We start from the raw sequence: 24,550 nt of genomic DNA, 5'->3' as shown, positions 1-24,550 counted from the left end.
CTGAGAGATTGGAGCGCCTGAACTTGCCTAGCTTATACTACAGACGGGCAAGGGGTGACCTAGTTGAGGTGTATAAGCATCTCAGGGGGCACTACTCAGTCGAGTGTCCTTACTTGGAGCTGGCGGAAACTCGCCCCACAAGGGGTCACAGCTCAAGATTGAAGAAGCCGCAAGTCCAGAAAACTGTGAGGGCAAACTTTTTCGGAGTGAGGGTTGTAAACTCTTGGAACAATCTACCAGAAAGTGTTGTGACGGCACCGAGTGTGAGCTCTTTGAAGACCAGACTTGACTAACACTGGAGCAGGTTCAGGTACATTCAGGAGCTGGTGCATGCCGAGTACTTGCCAACAGTGCATAACAGAGACGTGACTGATCGCCCAAGAGGCTAACAAGCCAATCATTTGGTGAAGAGGATAAAAGAAAGAGAAAGGTAACAGACGTGACCGATTGCCCAAGCGGCTAACGAGCCGATCAGTGGTGAAGATGATAAATTGTAAAAAAAAATAAGGGACATAAATTTCTCAGGATATTAGTCTACCCTAGTAAAATTGTTTTCTCTAATACAGAGCAAAAGAGTAAAAATTACTATACTCTAAAGTGGCTTACAAATAAAGAAAATAGAATATAAAACTACCATAAAATAAGAAAACTGAAGTGCATGGGTGCGTATGTGTGGGAAGTGAACATATGTGTGTGGAGGCAGTGAGCACTGAACAGTAACTGCATGTCCGTGTCAGGACACACACAAGTCTCTGAGTCAACTGGTGACCACCCAGCTGATGTGTGTTCAATTTTTTTATTCGTTCGTCTTCTGCTCAGTTTTTGCGCCTTGCCTTGGCTGCCACATAAAATAATCTACGTATTTATAATTACTGAGGAAATTTTTTTTTTCGAAATGTACATACTGTACAGTAATTATAAAGTAAATAATAGTAATAAATAAATGTAACACTGCAAGGTGGGGTGACGAGGTGAGGATAAACCAGGGCATACGGAGACGTATTAAACACTACAATAACATTTATTAAGTTCTGATAAATATGCTACAATATTATTTACTAAGTGTCCAAGACAGATCCTGTGGTAACCACCAGCCCTCTAGGACAGTGTCAACAACAGTGCTTGAGAGATGGCGAGTGCTGGCAACACTATTAGTGAAGTGGGGGTCAGTGTTACCATTTTATAAACAAGAGACTGAAAATATACTACGAAGCAATAGCTCATCTGGGATTGAGTGTGCAAATTTTTTTTTTTTTCTGGGGGGGGGGGCTTAATTATTTTTCAATAATGTTTCATTAAACTGGCACCATTTTCCATAATATTGCAACCTTCTGCAAAATTTTCAGGGAAATTCTTTTCTTCTTTGGGTGGCTAGCAACTCCAGTCAGGTTTTCAGGTCATTTAGAGGACATAATTGATGCAAAGAAAGTAGAAATTTAAGGCGATCACACGAGCACAGCACCAGCTGGATTTTAATGCCAAAATACACTGACCACGGGAGCGTTGCAGAAGGTAAGGACTAGTGGAAATTACGGGCAGGCCTTAAAAAAGATAAACAAATAATGAAAAAATTTTGATCTCTAAATTTTGCCATTAAATGTGAGTTGCCGGTAAATCCAGTGCCGTTAAATCGAGATTCAACCTGTACTGAAAACCAAGTTAAAAAAATAAATAAAAATACAAAAAATAAAGAATAATATCACAGATCCAAAGTAACAGCCTTTATGGAAAGTTGAAAGGCTGTGAAGAAAACTCACAACTCCATGTACCTCCTTTCACAGTATTCATACTCATACTACCGTACCTACCTTTCTTAATGTTATTTAACAACTGTGCTACTTCAAACAAACAAAATTTGTAGAAGATCTAGAATTAAAAATAAATGCAGCTAAACCTAAGGAAGAGCCAAATGAAAGTTTAACAAAAATGCCATTTGTATATACACTGGCTGCTTCAACTCAACACTTACCATACCACAAAGCCCACCTAGGACAATGTCTTTGCCGACTTCCTAGCAACGCCCCACCCCACACATTCCGCTCCCTACCCCACTCTGCCTGCTAACTGGTGAGCAAAGAAATGTTTATTCCCTTTATGCGTTTGACCTCATAATAATGATGCATGTTGTCCCTACAGTTAACCGCCTCGCGCATCATGACGCAAATCATTGGATAGCACTATTTGCATCGGTGACTACAATTGCGTCATTAAACTATATAAAAAAAAAATAAATAAAAAAATCAAGACAATTGCGTCAATATTTTGTGCATCATAGATAACTGCACGAAGTTGCGAAGGAAGCTTCCAGAAAGTACCAAAGCATGGGTGGAGTTCCGCTGTCCAACAGCTTCCTCCTATCAGCCATGCTGGTAAGTCGCATTTATCTCTTTACAGTATTTCCTCTCCCACCCTCTCCACAATCAGTCATATCAAATTTCCAAAGCAATCATTGGAAAGCTCATAAAATTCTGCTTCTATTTAACTACAGTTGTACCCCGCTTTACGCGGTTTCACTTTACGCGATTTCTCATATACGCGGTGCCTTGCCAGAACCGAACTTTCACTTTATGCGGTTCGTCTACCCATATACGTGGGAAGCGGCGTGGGCAGGATGCGCACAAGGTCGCCCAGTCATCAAAACATTACCGAGTTCTTCACCCGCCACCCACCACAGCCGGCCTAAGTCAGTGATAGTGATAGTGAGGATATGGACTTATATGGACTTTGAGGGGTTTGACAAAGAGGCCCTGTAAGCCTATGTGGTGGATAGTGATACAATTGATACAAGTGATACAGGTGAGGGCCAATAATCTGCCCTCTGCCTCGGAACCAACCCCCCATCCCTGTGTGCTCAGCCATCTTTTCTACTAATGTAAGTGTTAAAAAAACTAATATTATTGATATTTCTCTTAATTATTAATTGTGAGTGCATACCATCATAAAATTAAGATGTAATTTTTACTACAACGTAGGTATTGTGTCTGAAAAAGTGGAGTTTGGGGGTCGGGCCAGTCTCTATTGGAATTAATCCCATATGTTCTGTTGTTCCATTTACGCGGATTTCACTTAACGCGGTACCCTGTGAGTTCAATTGACCGCGTAAATCGGGGTACAACTGTATATAATAGCTGAGTAGCTTTGTGAGAACGTAATGTATCAGAGATATGATGCTGGGAATTTTTTTTTCTTTATTCGGAACGAAAAAAATACACGTCTTATATTTTTTCTACTTACAGTAAAAGTCCAAAAATCCGGATGCCAGAAATCCGGACCACCCGAGAATCCGGACTTTTCAAAAACTATTTTTTTTTTTTTAGCGGGCATTTGTGTGCATGTGCGCATGCGTAAGCGCCACAGCTGCACAGCGATAACAAGCGACCACGTGGTCGCCACTTTAAAATGGGCAATCAAACTGTGACAACATACCGTATATACTCGTCTATAACCCCCCCTCGTTATCAGTCAACCCTGATTTTTTGACCAAGAAATCGTTAATTTATGATATTCCTCGTTTATAGTTCCACCCACGTTTTTGAGGGTAATGGAACAACAAAACCACTAAAAAAGCTCTACGTCCTATAAACTGAGGCTCGCCGTGCATGAAACACAAGTGCTGAAGGCAAATTGTTTACCATTTATTATTACGACACTTTACACTGAAACCCGGGTAGTTTCAACAAAAATATTGTATATTTCCATTCAAGTCAATTAGGAGGGAATATTATTGAAATACAACAGTTTTTAAACTAAACCATTCGAAAAACGATTACGGTAACATCTTTTGAACGAAAGAAAGCGAAAGTCATTGTTTTCGTCATGATTTTATCCCACTTTCCACTGTAATACGTATGTAATTTCAGGAAAAATATTACATTTCCGTGAATGTATTATATCAAACACAGTATGAATAGAATATCATTGTAATATATCAGAATTTTAACCGAAAACTATTAAAAAAACGAGTAACATCTCAAGAACATCGGAAGCTTAGGTAAAGTCTTTTGTTTTCGTCATGTATTTTATCCTATTTTACATTGAAATACGTCACGTTTCCACAAAACTACTATTTATCTCCGAGAATATATTCATTCAGGCGCAGTTTAGGTAAAATAGACGAGTGATGTAATAGTTTTTTAACTGAAAACGATTCGAAAAACACGTACCCTCTAGCCCTGTTCAAAGAGAGGACTGGGAGAAGCTGTTTGGTGCTGCAGACGATGACAAGGAAAATGATTTTGATGGATTTTAATGAAAATATTCAGAAATATGGTATCGTAGTATTTATTCAAGTCAATTAGGATAGAATATTATTGTAATACAAAAGTTTTTGAACTGAAAACCATTCGAAAAGCGATTACGGTAACATCTTTTGAACGAAAGAAAGCGAAAGTCATTGTTTTCATCACGATTTTATCCCACTTTCCACTGTAATACGTACGTTCAGCAAAAATATTACATTTCCGTGAATGCATTATATCAAGCACAGTATGAATAGAATACCATTGCAATATAACAATATTTTGAGTCCTACTCTTTCCATTTACAGAGTACTGTACAAGCCCATAAAAATAGCTCCTAAAGTAGATAAACTTCATTGTGTGAAGAGAAAGAAGAACACATTGAAATTGAGTGACAAACTTGAAATAATTAAGAAACTAGATCGTGGTGTGAGCAATACTGTTCTAATGGAAACATACGACATTGGAAAGTCTACAATTTATGATATATAAAAGGCAAAGAATAAAATTTAGAATTCACAGCTTTTTCATTAAAACTTCTCGTTTTGATAAATGAAGCATGCTATATTTGCAAATGAATAAACTATCAAAATGTACCTGTTCATTTCTTCTTTATTCTTCATTAAATTTGAATTTTAAAGTACTGCCTGAGAATCCGGAAAATCCGAAAATCCGGACCGACCCAATCCCCAAGCAGTCCGGATTTTTGGACTTCTACTGTATATCAAAGCCCAAACAATAATGAAGCCAGTGATGCATAAATCATTCAAAAAGAAAAATATTGTGGGATAAATTGGTCGCACAAATATGATGACCAGACCTCATGTGAATTGGTCCCATATGACCTTTATTGTGGTCACTTATTGCATGCACGAGAGGGTAAACTTACACTGATGAGAGCTGATATTTAAGGATTAAGCTCTTAGTTTTTTAACAAACAAATTATAACTTTCTTACCATGTGGTGTAGTTATTTGCAGCATAAAATTTGTCCTTCTTCTGGCCAAAAGAAACTTTTGTCTGGGCAGTCATTGCTGATTCCAATTTATCCCCAAACACTGCATAGGCCAAAGACTCTTCCAGGGCAATAGAGATTTCCGTCAGTGAAGTAAAGTTGCCATCAATGTTTGGGTCAGTGGACAAGTTAATATCCCGGTCTGAACTAAGGTAACTCACAGGCCGCCACTGCATGTAACCTCCCTGCTTAGTTGTTCGTGCCAATTTTGTGGTTATCTGGTCCAGCTGTAAAATAATTATACAGTATCTATTAGATTTCCTTTTCTCCCAATTTTGTGTGGCATGGAAGGAGGAGGAGAAGTTTTAGGAGGAGATGGAAATACTTTCTCATATCCTCAACCTGAATGTAAATGACAAACGCAATATAACCTAAGAAATCCAGCACTTTTGGGACTGACAACATGCTGGAATTGTGAAATTTTCACTTTTCCAAATAAGCATTTTTGTGTTGAAATTCATAAGGCAAATTACAGTTCAGTTTAGTGGCGCACAGCTTCTAAGTAGAATTCCCTTACAAAACTCCAAACAATTTTCATAATTACTTAGAAGAAACAATTTACCTTGCCAAAATAATATGCTGAACAGTGAATATGTAGAAAAAACAAGGTGAAACAGGCAAAATACAATTGACACAGTCTGGTACATAAAGTGAGCATAAACCATCAACTTTGAGACAAAATGAGACAAACCAAACCTAATCTATCTTTATGATCTTACAATACAGTAATCTCCTTGTTAGCAGAATAATTGGTACCGAGTGGTTTCGGGTTTGAGAGATTTCCGGGTATTGAGGCAAATTTTCTTATTCCTGGAAACAATTGCAAGACTGAAATTTTTCCAGGCACTGGTGATTGTTTCCATTACGGACTGCAGTCAGAGACACAGAGCTGTATTTACTTATGCAGACACTACTGTACATGTACAATGTATTGTAAATAAACAAAATATACTATTGTATAGAGTAGTAGGTAGTAGGCAGCTATCAAACAGGGAGGTACTACCGCCTGGGAAGATATTGGAAGCATAATGTGTTGTCTAATGGTAGACCCTGCTGCCATATGGCATCACAAAAATTGCGACAAGTCCTATGTTGCTGATCTGACTTTCTGCCTCATTTACACACAATTGCAGGGTCTCAATTGTTTCTCTTACTTTGACAACACAACATACATATACCTTGTACAGTAAACCCTCGATAACTCGGCACATATGGGGTTCTTTCCTTGCCGAGTTATCCAAATTCCGACTTATCGAGGCACTGCCCCCCTCCTACAAAGAAATAAAATAAATTATCGACCCATATATGTGAACATGTAATTACTAAATGTAAATAAGTAACACTTACCAACACTGCAGGCAAAGAATGAAGCATCTTAGTAGGAGATACAGATGCATGGTAGGTGACACAGAGGTATGGTAGGTGATGCAAGTGGCCAGATATGCAGAGATTTTCCCATATAATTTTAAATACAGTGATATCTCCTTTAGCCAGAATCCCTCAAACCCGGAACTCTCCGATAGTCGGAATTGAAATTTTCTCGGAAAATCGTTCCCAGAGCCGTAATTTTCTTGGAAATTCTGGCTTTGGGAACGATTTTCCGACGGGCACATTTTCAGGAAATTCCGAGAAACCGGAAAATTCCAAGGATGGGGGCATTTTTTTCTGGATATGAGAGATGTAAATCAAGCGCATTTTATGGAAATTCCGAGAAAAATTTTGCGTTACCCGGAAAATTCCGGGGATGAGGGCCTTTTTTTCCGGCTTTGAGAGTCGTCTCATTACCCGGAAATCTCTCATTCCCGGAAAAGCTCTGCACCAATTGTTCCGGCTCATGGGTATATCACTGTATCTCGGCATTTCCCGAGTTATACTATTATATTCTGAGACCATATCCCTGCCAAGTTATCAAGGGTTTACTGTATCATTTCTCATTCTTAATTTTTTTTTTATTTATGGCTCTTTATAATTATTATTTTGTATTAATTTTTATAGTATTATTGTATTAATCTTTACTTTATTATAATTGTTATTTATTTTTATTAGTTTTTATTAATTTTACTGTATTATTATTTTATATTTTTGCCCCCCAGGCCTTGATGTGGGTCATTATGAAATGACTTGTGCCCAGGTGGGCAAATGCCCATAAAAAAAAAAGTACTCACCAGCAGATACTGCACAGTGGTCTAATCAGATCTGATATGATGTACTGATTAGCTGGTCTGATGCCTTGCTACCCAACAATGGTGCCCTCGCCCTCCCCATTGCTTAACTGGGATGTAAGTATATTAAGACCATGATTAAGACTCAATGAATACTGATAAACAGATAATAAATCTGTGTTTCTTCCAGGCCACCCCACGTTTCAGATCCTACAATTTTTCTCACTGATGTTAGACTAGAACCAGAACAAATACAGTTAAATATTACTAAGAAATAAAAACAAAGAGCTTAAAGCCAAACATTGATACTTGAGGCACCACTTAAATTAGACAATTTTGATTTAAATTTATTTTATTATAACAACTTGCCTAGAGTTACTGCTCTTAATTTAGTAACACAATATATTTATATAGTTAAAATATCTACCTCTTTATTTTGTAAATATAAAGTAATTTAATCAATGAGAAATTCAGAAACTTACTTGTTACTTCACACAATCCACCTCATACCACACGTTAAAATAGACACATTTCGTTGATACTGCAAGAGCCTGAGTGAGGGCTGAGAAGCGAGGGAACGAACTTAGACAATTTCAGACGTTCAGGAACGTTCTTGAACGTGTATAAAATAAAGCTGTTTTCCATTGGGCAACGTGTCCTTTAAAAAAAAAAAAGGAGCACAGTTTTCTTGGTTTAAAACCCTTGCAAAACATAGTTAACGAACAAAATGGGATAAATATTTTTCACCAATTTTATACGGCGGTTTTACACTAGCCTATTAGGTTTTATCGCAAATATGATCTGGTCACTACAAGGCATAATACCTTCAAAAGAAAAACCCGTGGTGCCCCCTTCTTTTGGTGCCCTAAGCACGTGCTTATTTTGCTTAATGGTTAATCCAGCCCTGGATATAGACCTAAAGGAAGCTAATATGAGAGGACACTTGATCTATAAATTTGCTGGAGATGGGGAGGGTAGAATTGACCATTGCCACAATCACAAGATTTTTTATTTAGTCATTATTCAAGATGTTTTCGTATGATCAGCTTATTATGGGGTTTGTTTCATTATAAATAATTGAAATTATAAGAAACAAATTTGCTAAGTGTGTTGTCACCCCCCTAGGTGGCGACTAGGCAGAGCTGGGCCACGTGGGCACTATGCTATCATTACCATGGAACTTATGGGCATAATCAAAGGCGTCTTTGTCTCGGGTCCGCTGGGCAGTGGCAGGGCAGTTGGGCATTGAACAGAACACACATGAAAGTTTGCATGTGAGCTCCAGCTTGTATGTATGTATGTGTGTGTGTGTGTATGTGTATGTGTGTGTGTGTGTGTGTGTGTGTGTGTGTGTGTAGCAAAATATCTTAGTACCTAGGGAGTATCAATGTCAACAGTTCATGTATGTGGAAAGCACTTTGGGAGTACCAACATTGACAAGTGAAAGGACACCAAACCCAACGACCAGCTATGGATGCTGGAAGATTCTAACGCCTGTGACATGTATGTAAAAAAAAAAGAGATAAATTTACCTGGAGTGACAAAATGTACAGGTAAAGATATCTAGTAACATAGTCCTGGATGCCGATATACCAGTAGTTGTGTTATGAGTATGGATTGGTAATGTAATCACATAATCAATGTAACTTTGTGATATGATCAGTCTTCTATGTGTAATTGTGGTGTTATGTTCAACAGGTTTTGAATAATAAATCATTGTGTCCACGTCATCGGGCTATTATTCCAACCTAATCACTTCACGGCAATTAAAGTGTATGTGTATCTCTGTGTGACATGTCAATGTAATAAGCCACTTCTGTCAACTATATATTTTCAGCCTTCTGGCTGCTAATCCTTTTCAATAAACTGTTAATTATTATTATTTATCACACACCACCCAAACCTACCACTCCCCTCCAGCTCCCTCCTTCCCCTCCCAAGAATGCACATTAACTACTGTGGACATACGAGTATCTGTCTATACTTACATTATGTTTTTGACCTCATAATTTTTCTTTTTTTTTTTGCACATTCTGTATGAACAATTGTGTACATGTAACAGTGTAAAAGAAATTCAATAAAATTACATAAATCTACTCGAAATTACGAGTTGCAAAATGACAACACAACTCGAAGGTTCGCCCAGTAGGTGTGAAACTGGCCTTACTTTGGAATATGAAAGCTGTGGATAGCCCACCCAGTTTTAAATATTACTGTAGGGTATCATAATTTTTAATTTGCAAATAGGGGCATAAATATAGAATAGGGGTGCTAAAATATCAATTGCAGATAAGCGGGGTTACGAATAGCAAGGTATTATTGAAGATCCTTAAGGGAGGTAATTCGTTAACCAAAATTTCGTTAATTGAACCGTTCGTTAACCGAGAGACCACTGTACACCATAAAAATTTAAAGGGAAAAAGTTCAGTGCTGTGTTCTAAACATAGCTTCAGTTCTGTGTATGTATTGAACCTGGGCATTTGCTAGACAATTTTGCTTTATACAGTGACCCCTCGTTTAACGAACGCCTCGGTTAGTGAAATTTCGGTTAACGAACTGCCTTCCATAAGGATCTTCAATTTGGTTAACGAACAAAAATTCGGTTAACGAATTTCTTACCAACCGACCTCAACATGTTTTCGCTTGCACTGACCGGGCAACCAGCTTTAGTATCAGTCCGCCAATACATTAATCGGTTCTAGGGCTTAAATTCCTTACTATTTTAGTAAATATCAAGAAGTTTATACTATTCAATAATTTTAAAAGTTTAATATTCAATTTTTTAGTCATTTTAACATTATTGAACATAATTGAAGGTAAAGTGACTAGTTTAATGCGCGGCATCCAGCCTCTTAACACAGCAAACAGGCGTTAGTCTCTCTCTGTTTTCACTGGAGGTAACATCTTGCTTGAGACTCTCTTCAACTAAATGCTTTTTTTCTGTGTTTCCAAGCAAATTATTGGTCATTTTGAAATTCATTTTACATATTGACAATATATAATGCAGTGCAGTGTTGATTTAAAGAAAATAATCTTGAAATACACCAAGAGAACTAAAATTTTATGGGTGAAATGGTGCCATGGGGTGACTTCTCTTCCACCCCAATGCCTTCTCTTCTCCCTTCTCCTCCTCCACCTCCCACTTCAAATGCACATCATCATCATCATCCAGGAGCCTTCTACATACAAACCTCAAAGTAAGTGAACTTTTCTACCATTTTTGTTGAATTTAGGAAATTTTCGGTGAGCTGGAACCAATTACCCAAAAACCCATTGAAACAATGGTTTCGGTTAACGAACTTTTCGGTTAACGAACGACCTTCTGGAACGGATTGAGTTCGTTAACCGAGGGGTCACTGTACAAGTCTATGTCATAACAGAGCAAGCACTGTCATATATGAACCCCACCAACAAACATTTACATCAAGAGTGCAGGTGGTAGGGCATTCAAAATGATGTTTCATATGCTGTCTGTATGATCCATTTTATTTTTTTCATCTTTTTATTCAAAAGAACTGATTTTCTGATACAGCTGGGTAATTGATTTTTTTATTCCCAAAGTTTCACACGAAAAGACTCAGGTTGTGGCGGTAAAGTGCATACAATGTTCACCTTCTGTCCTAAGGGTTCCCGGGTTACTCCCAATGTGCCCCCAGTTCACTCAGTTGTGAGTGAGTATCTAGCTTTACTATTGGGGAAAGTAAAGGCAGTTAAGTGAAGTGCCAGCTACTCAATATTCTTGATCATCAAACATTTTAGTTTACAGTGTGCTGTAAACACATTGTCCCTAGGACCATCAGAAAGGGATTCACTCTCATTGTCATTGTAAAAGGTGACACAACTGGCAGTGATGTCTGGAGAAACTCTAGAAATAAGAATAAGCTGGGTCAAAGATGCACATGAAACAATACCTTCTACATTCACTGACAAGGTTGTAACATGTGGCAAACTTCATCATCATTATCTTGCAATATACCCTGCAGTACCTCTGGAGTTTGTAGACAAAAAATTTTAATTTATTTTTCTAATTACATTCCTTCACTTCCACCTATGTATGTGGTGTACATAGCATAACCTGATAAGGGAGAAGATATGAATTTGAGAATATTCTTACATGAAAAACTCCAGGTGTGTTTTCATCATCCAGAGACTTTTCTGTGGAGAATTCAATACCCTTTTCTTCTTCGTTCAACGGCTCAGATGAAAAGATAATGAGGTCCATCGCCCAACGAGCTTTCTTAAAGCCACTGATGTCTGTTGTTTCCTTTACTTCCATTAGTATTCTAGATACAAGAAAATTAAAAGGATTAAATGAAAAATATAAATTAATATAAAACTGTATAAATGACAAAATTATATCATAAAAAAGAAAATGTTATCAATGACAACTATAATATTCAACACAGTACTTTTGCCATTCACACTCCCCCAACCACCTATCATCTTGTATCATTTCAGTTATATTTTTCTACAGGTTATTCTGTATTTCATCACAACTCATTACTCTGTAAATTGTACTACTATTGAGTGTCAGGATTCCAAAATACTTGGGACAAAGAGGCTTTGAGAAAGTAGATACAGTAAAACCACCCTAAGTGGGACTATATGGGGCTCAAACTAGTCCGACCTATGTGGAACCCCCCTCAGTAATTTCGATCACCACTTTGCTGAAAAATCACATCCAAAAACAAAATTAAAGTCAACGATATGTATTTATTTATAGTGTATTAACATTGTAGCAGATGATTTTTGAGATTATTGTAGCAGATGAATCTTTTGTTGGAAGACAAATGGGGGCTGCTTAAACCTACTTTACTGTGGTTTCACTTACACACTTATGCTGTTTAGTTTTACTTTTATTTCTCTGCACAGTTACACTTAAAACTAGCATTTATTTCTTGGTTTAATCACTGTCGGAATCAAGGATGCAAGGTGGCTGCTTGGGGGTTACCACCAATTTTGACTCTGAGTGATGGCACACCCACAGACACTAGTCCGATTAATGGGGGTTTCCAAATTAGGGGGGTCTTAGTGTAATCTCAAAAGATTTATATATCTTTTGGTACTCCAGGAACTCAAGCACCAGTGCTGTATACAGTGCAAAGGTACAAACCCTCAAAATCAGATCTCAGAAAGCCAGACATTTTATTCTTTGGGTAAATTGTAATTACCTTCCCTGGTTCTTCTATCTTTTTTTACCTTAGGCCAACCATTTGGCAACATCAATACAGTATCATAGGTTGGCATCACAGGGGCTAGGAAGAGTTGAGAATGCACGTGAAGTGGAGTGTGTACGTATGACACAATAGGGTGAGGTTGGTAATACAGCTAGACCCCGACTTACGGCGGGGTTAGGGACCCAAATCCAGGTCGTAAGTCCAAATGGTCGTAAGTCCGACATAGATAAAAAAAAAAAAAAATTCAAATTTTTTTTTTAAATAAAAAATCTACAATGAAATACAGTACAGTAAAAGTAATAAATAATGAGGAATGGATACAGTACAGTGAAAGTAATAAATAATGAGGAATGGATACAGTGTGACTGAGCACTTACCTTTAATGTAGTCAGCTGAATGCACATGGGGCCCCATAATTTTCTAATTATACATGGAGACTACATTAACTGGAAACGTTTCGGTATAGAAAATGCGTGTCATTTGAAGAAAAAAAAATGAAAAAAAAAAAAGGTCACAACTTCGGCGGTCGTAAGTCCTGACGGTCGTAAGTCCAAGCAGCATGAGGTACAGGACACTTGTTTTATTGTTATTAATATTGACACTACTTAAAATTATCATTACTGCCTCCAGTAATTTATCACAATCTGCTGATGCACACGAGTCCACCTACTACACTTGCACATGTGGTGAAGCACGTGAAGCCAAATAGCGAGATCCCTACATCACAAAAGTTGAGAAGCTACTAAGAGACTAGGAGGCTTGCATGTGTGAGTGAGAGAAAGATAAATGCTTACTTGGCAACATAATCTAGCCAGATCCACCATGAAATTAAAAAAGTTCAAATGACATAAACTGAAGCCCTGTAAGCACACATCATGTGACGTGAGCTAAAGCCTAAGCCCTAGGGGTTAAATAACAAAATAACAAAATTTAAATCTTTACATAATTTAAATAATAATTACATTCAGACTTTAGAGAATTCCCTAAAAGCAAGTAAAATGGGTTTGTTTATGTCCCAGCAGCTTCTCACGAGTCATGAGATGTTGAGAGTTCATAAACAATTACGTACATTGGATCCTCGATTTATGTGCATTCACTATAGAGTATAACCCCTGCCGAATGCATCAAACAGGGCCACACCTGGTTCTTTCAATTTTCGATTTATGGCAGAATAGCTTCATCTTTTCTACTAATGTAAGTGTTAAAAATCCTAATATTATTGATATTTCTTAAATATTAATTGTGTGTGCATACCATCATAAAATTAAGAAGTTATTTTTACTACAACGTAGGTATTGTGTCGGAAAAAGTGGAGTTTGGGGGTTGGCCCGGTCTCTATTTCAATTAATCCCATATGTTATGTTGTTCTTTTACGAAGTTTTCGCAGCTGGTGCCGCGGGTTCACTTGACCGCCAGAAGGAGGGTTCACTGTAGTATACGAATTTGCTTATGCAGCGAATTTAATCTACCCATAATTTATTTTATGAGGAAAAGAATCCCTATTATGATTTCTGCAGAAGATATGGTGCACTAGTTTTATTATTATATTATATTATATTGTATCATATAATATTATATTGTACAGTCAACCCTCACTTTACGCTGTTAATTCAACCCACAGGGTACCACGGAAAGTGAGAAACGCTGTGAACGTGAACAACATAACATATGAAATTAATTGAAATAGAGACCGGCCGACTCCCCAAACTCCACTTTTTCAGACACAATACCTAGCTTGTAGTAAAATAACTTCTTAATTTTATGATGGTATGCACAATAATTAATAATTAAGGAAATATCAATAATATTAGGTTTTTTAACACTTACATTAGTAGAAAAGATGGCTGGGCACACGGGATGGGGGTGTTGGTTCCGAGACAATATAAATCAATAATATGGTCACACAAGAAGAGATGGGACGCCCATTGTTTTCGTTAGGTGTTTACACCTGTGACAAAACGTTCTGAAAGAAACCCAAGAAGAAATAAGACCCTGGTTGTGGCTAAATGGAAATTAATTCATGTTTAGTGTGTATGCAATGAAACAATATATGATAATAACCACTAATAGCTTATAGAACCGGTTTTTTAGATGGCAGAAGTCTCATCAGGGTTTCTTTCTGGCTGAAGCTGTAGTTTTCCATAAAGATGTCATAGCTGTTGCTGAACCTGAAGTTGTTGATGACTGCTTGTGCTGGGTGATGGTGTAACTGAAGTTGTTGATGAAGCTACTTATGATGCTGGTGATGAATTATGGCTGAAGTTGGTGGTTTAGGACTTCAAGTAATAAACCCTGCCAAGACACTGCTTTCCTTTCCTCATTATCTTTATGTAAGGGGTCATATGCATTTTTCACATACCTGTTAATTTTAATGCTTCGTTCTGTTCATGGATCCACTTCAGAAAAATATGTTCGTTGCTTGCTCCATATACCTGAGTACGAGTATCCTCTGCCTTTTTTTCATAATTTTAACACATCTAGTTTCTCGGCTTCGCTTATACTTTCTTTTTAGCTTTTGACCAGCACACAATCACTTGCTCTCTTGCTCGTTGAATAGGGATGCAAAGGCTATAAAAAGTTTTTACTCCTTTCTGTTTAGATGCGAAAACAAAGGCCCGCCAACTGCGACTGTTTATACTAAATGATAACGTCACCACTCTAAGCCGGCAGACTCCGTGTGCAAGGCGTGTTTTCTTTCTGTTGTATAATACCTACATATCGGGATTTAATTGTTATTTATGAAACCTGTTTATTTTATTTTTTATTCTGACACTAAATATAATGAAAAGAAAAATAATTGGTGTAAAATTGAATTGGATCATAGTGTAGGGTCTTAAATATTAATCGTCTTAGTAGAACCGTTGTTATCGGAGAGCTTTCATATACAGTATTATATTACTGCAATCAAACCCTCTTTGCGCGGTTAATTCAGCCACAGGGTGCAGCGGAAATTAATATCAGTGAACAACATAACATATGGGATTAATTTAGTAGGGCCAGGCCGACCCAGCTCACTTTGACGACACTGTATGTTGTGGTAAACATATTATCTTAACTTTATGATGGTATGCACAATTAATAGTGAGAAATATCCAATAATGTGGGTTTTTAGCACAAAAGTAGAAGATGGTACGGGGATGGGCGGTTGGTTCGAGGTGAAGAACTCGATAATGTTTTTGATGATCAACCTTTTAGCATTTATGCTCATGTTTCGGGCTACACAACATGGTGGATGGCGGGAGAGGGCGGGAGAGATGGCGGGAGGTTTGGATCCAAAAATGGCGCGGCTCGCCAGCCGCTCTCACCGTAAAGGGGTACAAGCACCGCGGGTTCCGGCAGGGTACCGCGTAAACGTGGAATGTGGGACCGCGTAAAGCAAGGGTTAACTGTATACTATATTACATTATACAGTGTATATTTAATTCGAAGCCACGTTAGAGCATTTTAATGATTTTGCTACAACTTTTATCGCATTAATGCTCCAGAAATGGTTGTGAAATGTGGCAATGTGTGTGTGCGTGTGTGTGCTGCATGTAATATCACGGGATGCGGCAGGAGTAGTGAGTCAGCTACTCCTCACACTTCACTTTCTGCACAAACACCCATGCTCTTCATGTCTTAGTTTATAGTTTTATATTATATTACTGTATCTTTATTTCTAACCCAAATTAAATTATTGTAATGATTTTTCACAACTTTTATAGCATTACTGTTGACTTTTATGGTAGTAGTTGTGGAACATATCCTAATTTTCCCCATAAGATTAAGTATTCACTATTTGCAAATTCCCATTATGCTGTGTTGTCACAGAACGCAACCATAGCATAAAGCGAAGGTCAGGTGTACTGTATTGTCTGATTAAATAAAGTGCCCAATATTGTACAAGCAATGACCATTATACAATGAATATGTGCTTGATCAGTTTTAAGATGTAAAAAAATTAACACTATTTATCACTAAGTGATGGCTAAGGATCAGCATTACGATGGCCACTACCCTAATGTTTCTCTTGTATTGTCAGTGTTATGAAAAAGTGATGTGCAAAAACTCGCGCAATATCATAATGGCATAACATCTGCGACCCATGGAAAGTGTGGAAGGTCCTGCCCGTTAGGGGGGGGAACACCCCCCCTCAGACCTGGCTTGCCCCCACAGACCTGACTTGCCCCCCAAGACCTGGCTTGCTCCCCCTAGACTCTGGCTTACCCCTCCCCCAAGGGCTGTATGGTTCTCCAAGCAAATTTTTAATTATATTTGTATTCCTTTTTCATATACAGTAAGATCTCATAATTCGCGCGATTTCATTTTGCGTTTTTTAATTTAACAAGCACTACCTAATGTAACCAAGTCTTATATTTGGCGTAAAATATCGTGAATTTTGCGAGATCCAGCAAGCTGAATGCTGGCCACCTTCTTGAATGACATCACAGCACTCATACCAGTTACAGTCATTTCTACTACAACGCGTGTTTTGTCAACGCGAATTGGCTGCAACGCGATTGATGAATAGGGGAACGCTGTTTGTAAAACATGAACTTTTGCATACGAATGTTGGCCATAGCGCGATTCCATCCTCAACGTTTTAAGCGTGGCGCGGGGTTATGCAATGTTTACAGTTCACGTTCGACATCACATGTTCAATTGATTCGTGTCTTTTGTTTGTGAAGTGTATTTTGAGAGGTACTCTGTAAATAGGTACTTGCTCTCAGTCTCTTCTCTGAAAGCTAGGAATGAGATGGGAGAGTTGTACTTATTGTCTAATTAGTGCCAGCTATCACTGCCAAGGGTTTGCCAGGGTTGCAACCTGAAGACTTGGTAGGTAAATACATGAGTCCTTTTGCTGATGCCAAGCTGAAAATTAGGTTTCAAACATCTATGGAGTGTTATACAAAGAACATTGATTGCAAGGCAATCAAGGATTACACTTACTCATCATCAGTAGTGTTGAGGTTCAGTACCAATTGATCTAGAACCATATCAAACTGTGCAGAGTTTGGGGTTTGTAGTAGATGTGGCAATACTGTACTTCTTCCTTCCAGCCCATAAGCTGCTATCTGCAAACATCCGTTTCATAAATATTTTGTAGACTATGTTGGTATTTTGCAAGAAGTTATATAGGGTATTAAAAAAAGTCAGTGATAGCTAGAATTACTAAAAAAAATGGAGGAATAATGCTGATATCCCTCATAATGTCAAATTCCACAGCCAAGAAGCATCTGATAACCCCCAATTACAGTGTGTCAGTCATAGTTGATCTATTATCTCATTTGGGTAAACCAATCACCCTTCGACTTCATCCCACTCTTTGTCCCCAAAATAGGGAGATATCAGGTACAACATCTGTCCTCTGGCAACAGGAGGTATCTTATATGGCATTTCTGCCCAATCTGCTCATTTTATGCCAAAGCAATGTACCAGAGTTTCTTTGTTATAAGCCATTCTACTAAAGCATGCCCTTAAGATTCACGGAGGTTAGGTTCGCAAAATGGATGTGAATAACCAAATCTACAAATAACATTTGATGATGGGGGTGGGGGTGGGGGGGGGGGCCTTACTTGTGTGCAAAGAAATGTATATTCCCTTTATGCGTTTGCCCTTAAGACAATTATTTCTCTTACCTATATTGTATGTATGTATTTTGTTATTAATGTTATAACAAAGCACGGAGTTGACTTGAGGGTAAACAATCACATTTTTAATACCTTTTGTTGTCTAGTTTCTGAATATTTGTGAGAGGATTTTCCCATTATTATTTATTTGTAGGTGTTTTGTGTGTGTGTTTCTATACACACACACACACACACATACACAATACAGGTAAAAGAAATTACTGTCTCTAGAAAGAATGGCTCCCTGTCCTGGCCGCAAAAATGCCAGCAGCTTTAAAACTACCCTTAGACATTCTTGGGTACATCCAGGGTGTCATGTGCGAATAATCGAGGTTCGCAAATTGTCAGGGCATGCTGTACTTTGAATTCCAAGTAACCAAGCAACAAAATCCTTAGTGAAGAGGGGTATTTGAGCCAGCCAGCCACAGGCTTGCAAAGAATAGGAATTCAGAATCAATCCTCTGTTTTAAGCTTATCATTTTGTCAGAAGGCTTCTAGTCAGCCCAAACCAGATAGACAAGATGGAAGAGATGCTACAGAGATATGTTCCAAAGGACAGTTGGCCCATTATTTTCATATGACATCCATAAATGCCAGAAATGTACTACACACAATCTAACTTTCCTTTCCCTTATATAAAGTCTCACAATGTTATCCTGGAACCCCCAGTCGGATGCTATTGATAATTATTATAGCCACTTACCATATCAGACCACATAGTCTTAATCAAGACAATTTGGGTGAAACTGCCCCCAATTAATTAGGCTCAGTACTACTGTTCAGGCTAGTAAGAATGGGAAGAATCCACAAAGAAAGGCAAAGAGAAAAACCATCACCAAACCTCAAAATAATTTAAACTTAATAAAAGACTAAGGAAAATGAAGTAGCCTAGTAAAACACAAACTTGAACATTATAAAAACAGAATGAAGAAAGAGCATTTTTTTTTCTTACCCACTTTCTGAGACAAAACAAGAAGATAAGGATTTGACCAATGTTCAAGCAGGAAAAGAAATTACAGTAATTTTTTCTTTCTCCAAAACAGATCTATCAACACTGTAATTCCATAAAATGTCTGGAGTTTCCCTATGACCTAACATTGACAGGAAAAGGAAAAAAATAAAATATAAATCTCCCAATAGTCCAAGTCCAAAAAAAAGCTTTTATTGTACTCCATGTCACATCATCCTGAGAAATAGACAATATAAAAATAGGGGCTTGATCCTGATAGCACATTTTATGACACAGTCAGTGGGGAATAATTAATTAATATTTTTACCAAAGGTTTTTGGGGGTTCTCCTGTGAAACCCTAAAATGATCATGGTAAATGCTGATACAGTATTCCTTTAAAGCTCGCTGAGCTTAGGTAAAATGGACCTCGTGAGAAAGCAAAATCCGAAAGTTTTTCATGCCAGTCCCAGGAGTGAGCAAAATACATATATAAATAGCTACAGTATATGCACATGCATAACAACATTATGTATGCATAAGACAACATAATAAATCTGAAATAATATTAATAAATAAACAAACATGAAATAACACTGTATGGACATTAGGCCCACACAGTGATAGTTGTGGTAGTGACAATGCAAGGACAATACCTCTGATATGTCAGCTGATCTGGTGCACAGGATGTAAACAATCCCTGTACTGGACACTTCCTAGTGAACATGCCCGGTACCGATAAGTATTGGTAATGTGTATACCATAGGTACCCATACAGTCAGTTCTGCTGTAACGCGATAGTTGTGTTTTTGTAAAACATCGTGTTATAGAAATTCGCGTAATAGAAATAACAGGGCTTATGGAGAAAATAGGGTTAGGTGCAGATTACTACTCGAAATCGAAAAAATTTTAGTAGTTAGCCTAACACAAAGGTTAGCACAGTCTAAATAAATGTTACATTCATATCTAATAATGAAATCATACAGTAAATGTAACACTTTACCGTGAAGAAGTATTAATTATTATTATTATTATTATTATTATTATTTAATATAACTTGATGGGGGAGAAGGGTGATTTTGAGGTTGATAACATCGAGCTTCTCTTCAAGTGTTATAGCCTTTCTTTTACTATCATCACCGGGAATGCGATCACCAGAACGCTTCTTGGAGATATTCTTCTTTACCATATTCACAGTTAATACCACAAAGTTGGAGAAATAGTAAGCAAAAATCGCGTTACAGCAAACAAGCGTTCGCGTTATACAAATATCGTTCCTCTATTCATAAATCTCGTTAGAGCCAATTCGCGCTGTCAAAACACGCATTATAGCAGAACTCACTGTACGTATAATTATATCCTTTTGTATTAAATTAGGTAAATTTTATTAATACCAACAAATGTTTCATAATAGGTCCATTAAGTGATCGTGGGCTGTGGTAGTAAGAAACATGATAGCATATAGCCAATGACTTGGCTTTGCCAGTACAGTAGGCTATTAAATCTGCAAAATTTAATTTTCCAAAATACACCTTGCTAATTATAGGGTGCATCTTATGACCTGGGAAATATGGTGCTCTGTACTGTCCTGTAGTGTTGACACCTCTTGATCCCTGGAACACAGCCTCAGATTTATTTTATTTATTTTCCATGGCAATCCGTGAGTTTCCGAGGGACGCAAGCTTTAAAGGGAATACTGTAATTTACATACTCCTCACGTCCCTTTCATAACCCTTATTCAAAACAAGTGAATAGAGATCATGCTATGCCCTTAGGCATGGGTGTATGACAAGTTGTGATGAGACATATACCAGTACAGTATGCATAGCCTATGTCCTCAGAGGGCTAGCAGGCCTACAGGCATAACATGATTCATGGGGTAATTCAGATATGCAGATGGATTAGGTGTTTTAGATCCATGGGTGGGCAAGACATAGCCAGTGGGCCAAATGTGGCCCACCAAATTATTTCCATGGTTTGCCATTGCATTAGCAATAAGGAAAAAAATAATTTTAAAATCTAAGAAATGATCATTATTATGTGGGAGTTGGCCACCCATCACAGCAAGACTAGTTTATCACTTGTTGACCTGACCTTGGGAATACCCCAAAGTATGGTTATCCAAAGGGATTAGGATTAGGCAAAGAGAGGTCAGTAAAACCTTGCCTGTAAAACTCACTCTCGACTTATGACAGGGACAGCCACACCCACACCTCAATAAAGTCTCCACTGATCGAGTGTCCAGCACTAACACTAGAGAAGATCAGTGCCTCAGTCTTCTCTCTGTTTCTCACTGAAGAGGACATTACTGTGGTCTGTCAGAATTTGTACTTGTGTGATGTTGCCCTAATCCATAAAATGTAAATGATAATGAGTACATCTAAAAAGAGGAAAGCTGAAGCAGAACAAGTACAGGTACACCACCGATTATCCGGCACCTCCTTTAGTCCGGACAAAATTATGAGGGGACACTTAACTTCATTCCCTCCCTCCCTTCCTCCCAGCCTAGGTGAAGCTAGTTTTAGGCTTAAAGTTTTTATCTTATAAAACAGAAGCTGAGTAGACTTAGCAGAATATAAATTGCACTGCTGAATCCTTGTAAGATAGTGATTAATTTGAGTACAAACATCACATAGTTTGCACTAGAGATAAAAGTGTGTGCAATAATGTTGCTAAAAATTATGGCATTTTCACATTTATTTTACATTAATATTTGTTTAATTTAAGTTTCTAGCAGTCCATGGTGCTTTAGAAACACAGGTGTATAATTAGTGGTTCAGAGGTGTATTGTTGAATTACAGGTTGACAACCCTTTATCCGAAATTCCGAAAACCGAAAAGCTCTGACAACCGAAAGATTTTTTTTGTGGGGCAATTTTTATTTATTTATTTATTTATTTATTTATTTATTTATTTATTTATTTTAACAGGGATTAGCCCACCCGGGCATAGATCACTGACCCACATCAGGGCCTGGGGGGCGAAAATGTAATACAGTAATACCCCGCTTAACGCGAACTTTCACTTAAAGCGGATTTTTTCCACGTATACGCGCAGAGTGTCCGGCTCGAGAGGCTATTTTTAGATTCGCCCCACCCGCCACCCGCCTGCCTGCCTGCTCTCGCCTCTCCCTCCTCCTCCCTCCCTCCCGCCTCCCTCCGCCTGGGCAAGCCGCGCTGTAAGGTTGAGCAGTGTGTGTCTTCTACTAACGTAAGTGTTACACCTATCTTTTAATTTTCCTAACCTAACCTTTATTTTTCCTAACTTAACCTTTATTTTTCCTAACCTAACCTCTTCTATATTACTTGTTTGTTCATACCATCATAAAGTTAAGATAAAATTTTTACTACAACATAGTTGTGTGTCGTCAAAAAGTGGAGTTTGGGGGTCTGGCCAGTTTCTATTGGAATTAATCCCATATGTTCTGTTGTTCACTTAGCGTGGTTTTCACTTAACACGGTACCCTGTGGGTTCTATTGACCGCGTTAAGCGGGGTACTACTGTAGTAATAATAATTATAATAATAATAATTATTCATAGTAAATAAAAATTTTAATAAAAATACACCAAAATAAAATAATATGATAACAATAATAATAATAATAATAATAATAATAATAATAATAATAATAATAATATACAGTTAACCCTCACTTTACGCGGTCCCGCATTCCGCGTTTCCACGTTAACGCGGTGCCTTGCCAGAACCTCACGTGCTCACATTACGCGGTACGTGAACCCCATTACGCGGAGAGTGTCCGGCGCGACGCTATTTTTAGATTCGCCCCACCCGCCCGCCTGCCTGCCTGCCTCTCCCTCCTCCTCCCTCCGCTTGGGCAAGCGGCGCAGTAAGGTTGCGCAGTGTGTGTCTTTGTTGCGTTATCACTGACGTCATATGACGTATCAGACCTGTGATTGGCCATGCATCCCTACCCCCCTCTGCTGCTAGCTGTAATTGGCTTAAAGTATTATGACGTGTCCACCCGGGGGAGGGAGGGAGGGAGGAGGAAAGACGACGCTTGACCTAGCCGCGGCAGTTTCATCCCTCCAGGCCACACCGTGTATAGTGCATCCATTGTTCTGTGATAGTGATAGTGACAGTGAAGGTGACTTTGAGGGATTTGTCAGGGAAGCCCTGACAACTGTAACTGATAGTGATGGTGATGCACCTAGTAATGGTGATTCACCTGAGGGCCAGTAATCTGCCCTCTGCCTCGGAACCAGCCTCCATCCCCGTATGCCGACCCATCTCTTCTACCAAATTTTTAGTTTTCTAACCTAACCTTTATTTTTCCTATGTTAACCTTTATCTTTCCTAACCTAACCTCTTCTATATTACTTGTTTTTTCATACCATCATAAAGTTAAGATAAAATTTTTACTACAACATAGTTGTGTGTCGTCAAAAAGTGGAGTTTGGGGATCGGCCCGGACTCCATTTCAATTAAACCCATATGTTATGTTATTCACTTTACGCGTTTCTCGCTTTCCGCGGTACCCTCCGGGTTACATTAACCGCGTAAAGTGAGGGTTAACTGTACAATAATAATATTAATAAAAATAACAATAATACAGGAGTATTGTAATAATAAAATAATAATAATAATAATAATAATAAAGAAATAAAAGAATGAAAAAATTATCAAAAGTGAGAAACACGACCTAGACCTATGAATTATTATTATTATTTTTATTATATTCCCCCCCCCCCCAAGGCCCTGATGTGGGTCAGTGATCTATGCCCGGGTGGGCTAATACACATTAAAAAAAAATTCTGAAAACAGAAAAATTACAAAATCCGAAATACCTCTGGCCCCAAGGATTTCGGATAAGGGATTGTCAACCTGTATTATTACCTGACCTCGGTTGGTCCGGCAAAATGGATAATCCGGCAAGGCTTTGGAACCAAGGGTGCCGGAAAATCGGTGGTGTAGCTGTACTGTACTTTTCGTTGCAACACCTGACTTCAGTGGTCTGGTTAACAATCATTAGTGCTGTCATTCATCCCACTGAGGAAATTAAATATTCTCATCAACAAATGAAGAACTTCAAATATTACATTCTATATTGGTCAATTACTTTTTTTATTTCCGGGTAACCGCATTTTATGGCATATGACTCACTTTTTTTTCTTCTGAAATATGGCTAAAAAAAAAGAAAAAAAAGAAGCCTGCTTCCTAAATGTAAAGTTGCTGTCTCTCGTAGGCTAATAAATCCCGTAGTTGCTGTCTCAAGTAGGCTCAATTATATTTAGCCCAAATTCAGAATTAAAAATATTACAGAACTTTTATAAGAACCATTTAAATGTTAAAAGACGAAACTCAAAGCTTATACAGAAGGCTGACTTACTCCATGAAGAAAAGGACATCCTCTCCCTCCACCCAGAGAAAGATGGTAATGCCCCC

At 38.0% G+C, this 24,550-nt stretch overlaps 1 protein-coding gene across 1 annotated transcript; it reads right to left on the bottom strand.

Moving 5' to 3' along the window:
- Window positions 1-5,166: 5,166 nt before the first annotated feature.
- LOC121880418 (glycosylated lysosomal membrane protein B-like) lies at window positions 5,167-17,670 on the bottom strand. The gene is made up of 3 exons (XM_042387614.1): window positions 17,521-17,670; window positions 11,529-11,697; window positions 5,167-5,479 (listed from the first exon to the last, which is right to left on the bottom strand). Exons 1-3 carry the CDS (start codon window positions 17,565-17,567, stop codon window positions 5,192-5,194), a joined length of 504 nt encoding a protein of 167 aa, XP_042243548.1. The 5' UTR covers window positions 17,568-17,670; the 3' UTR covers window positions 5,167-5,191.
- Between the last annotated feature and the right edge of the window lie 6,880 nt (window positions 17,671-24,550).

Source organism: Homarus americanus, unplaced genomic scaffold (genome assembly GCF_018991925.1).
Source record: "Homarus americanus isolate GMGI-L3 unplaced genomic scaffold, GMGI_Hamer_2.0 scaffold47234, whole genome shotgun sequence".
NCBI lineage: Eukaryota > Metazoa > Arthropoda > Malacostraca > Decapoda > Nephropidae > Homarus > Homarus americanus.
The sequence above is the reverse complement of the archived record's forward strand: the minus strand, read 5'-3'. Positions and strand labels throughout refer to the sequence as shown.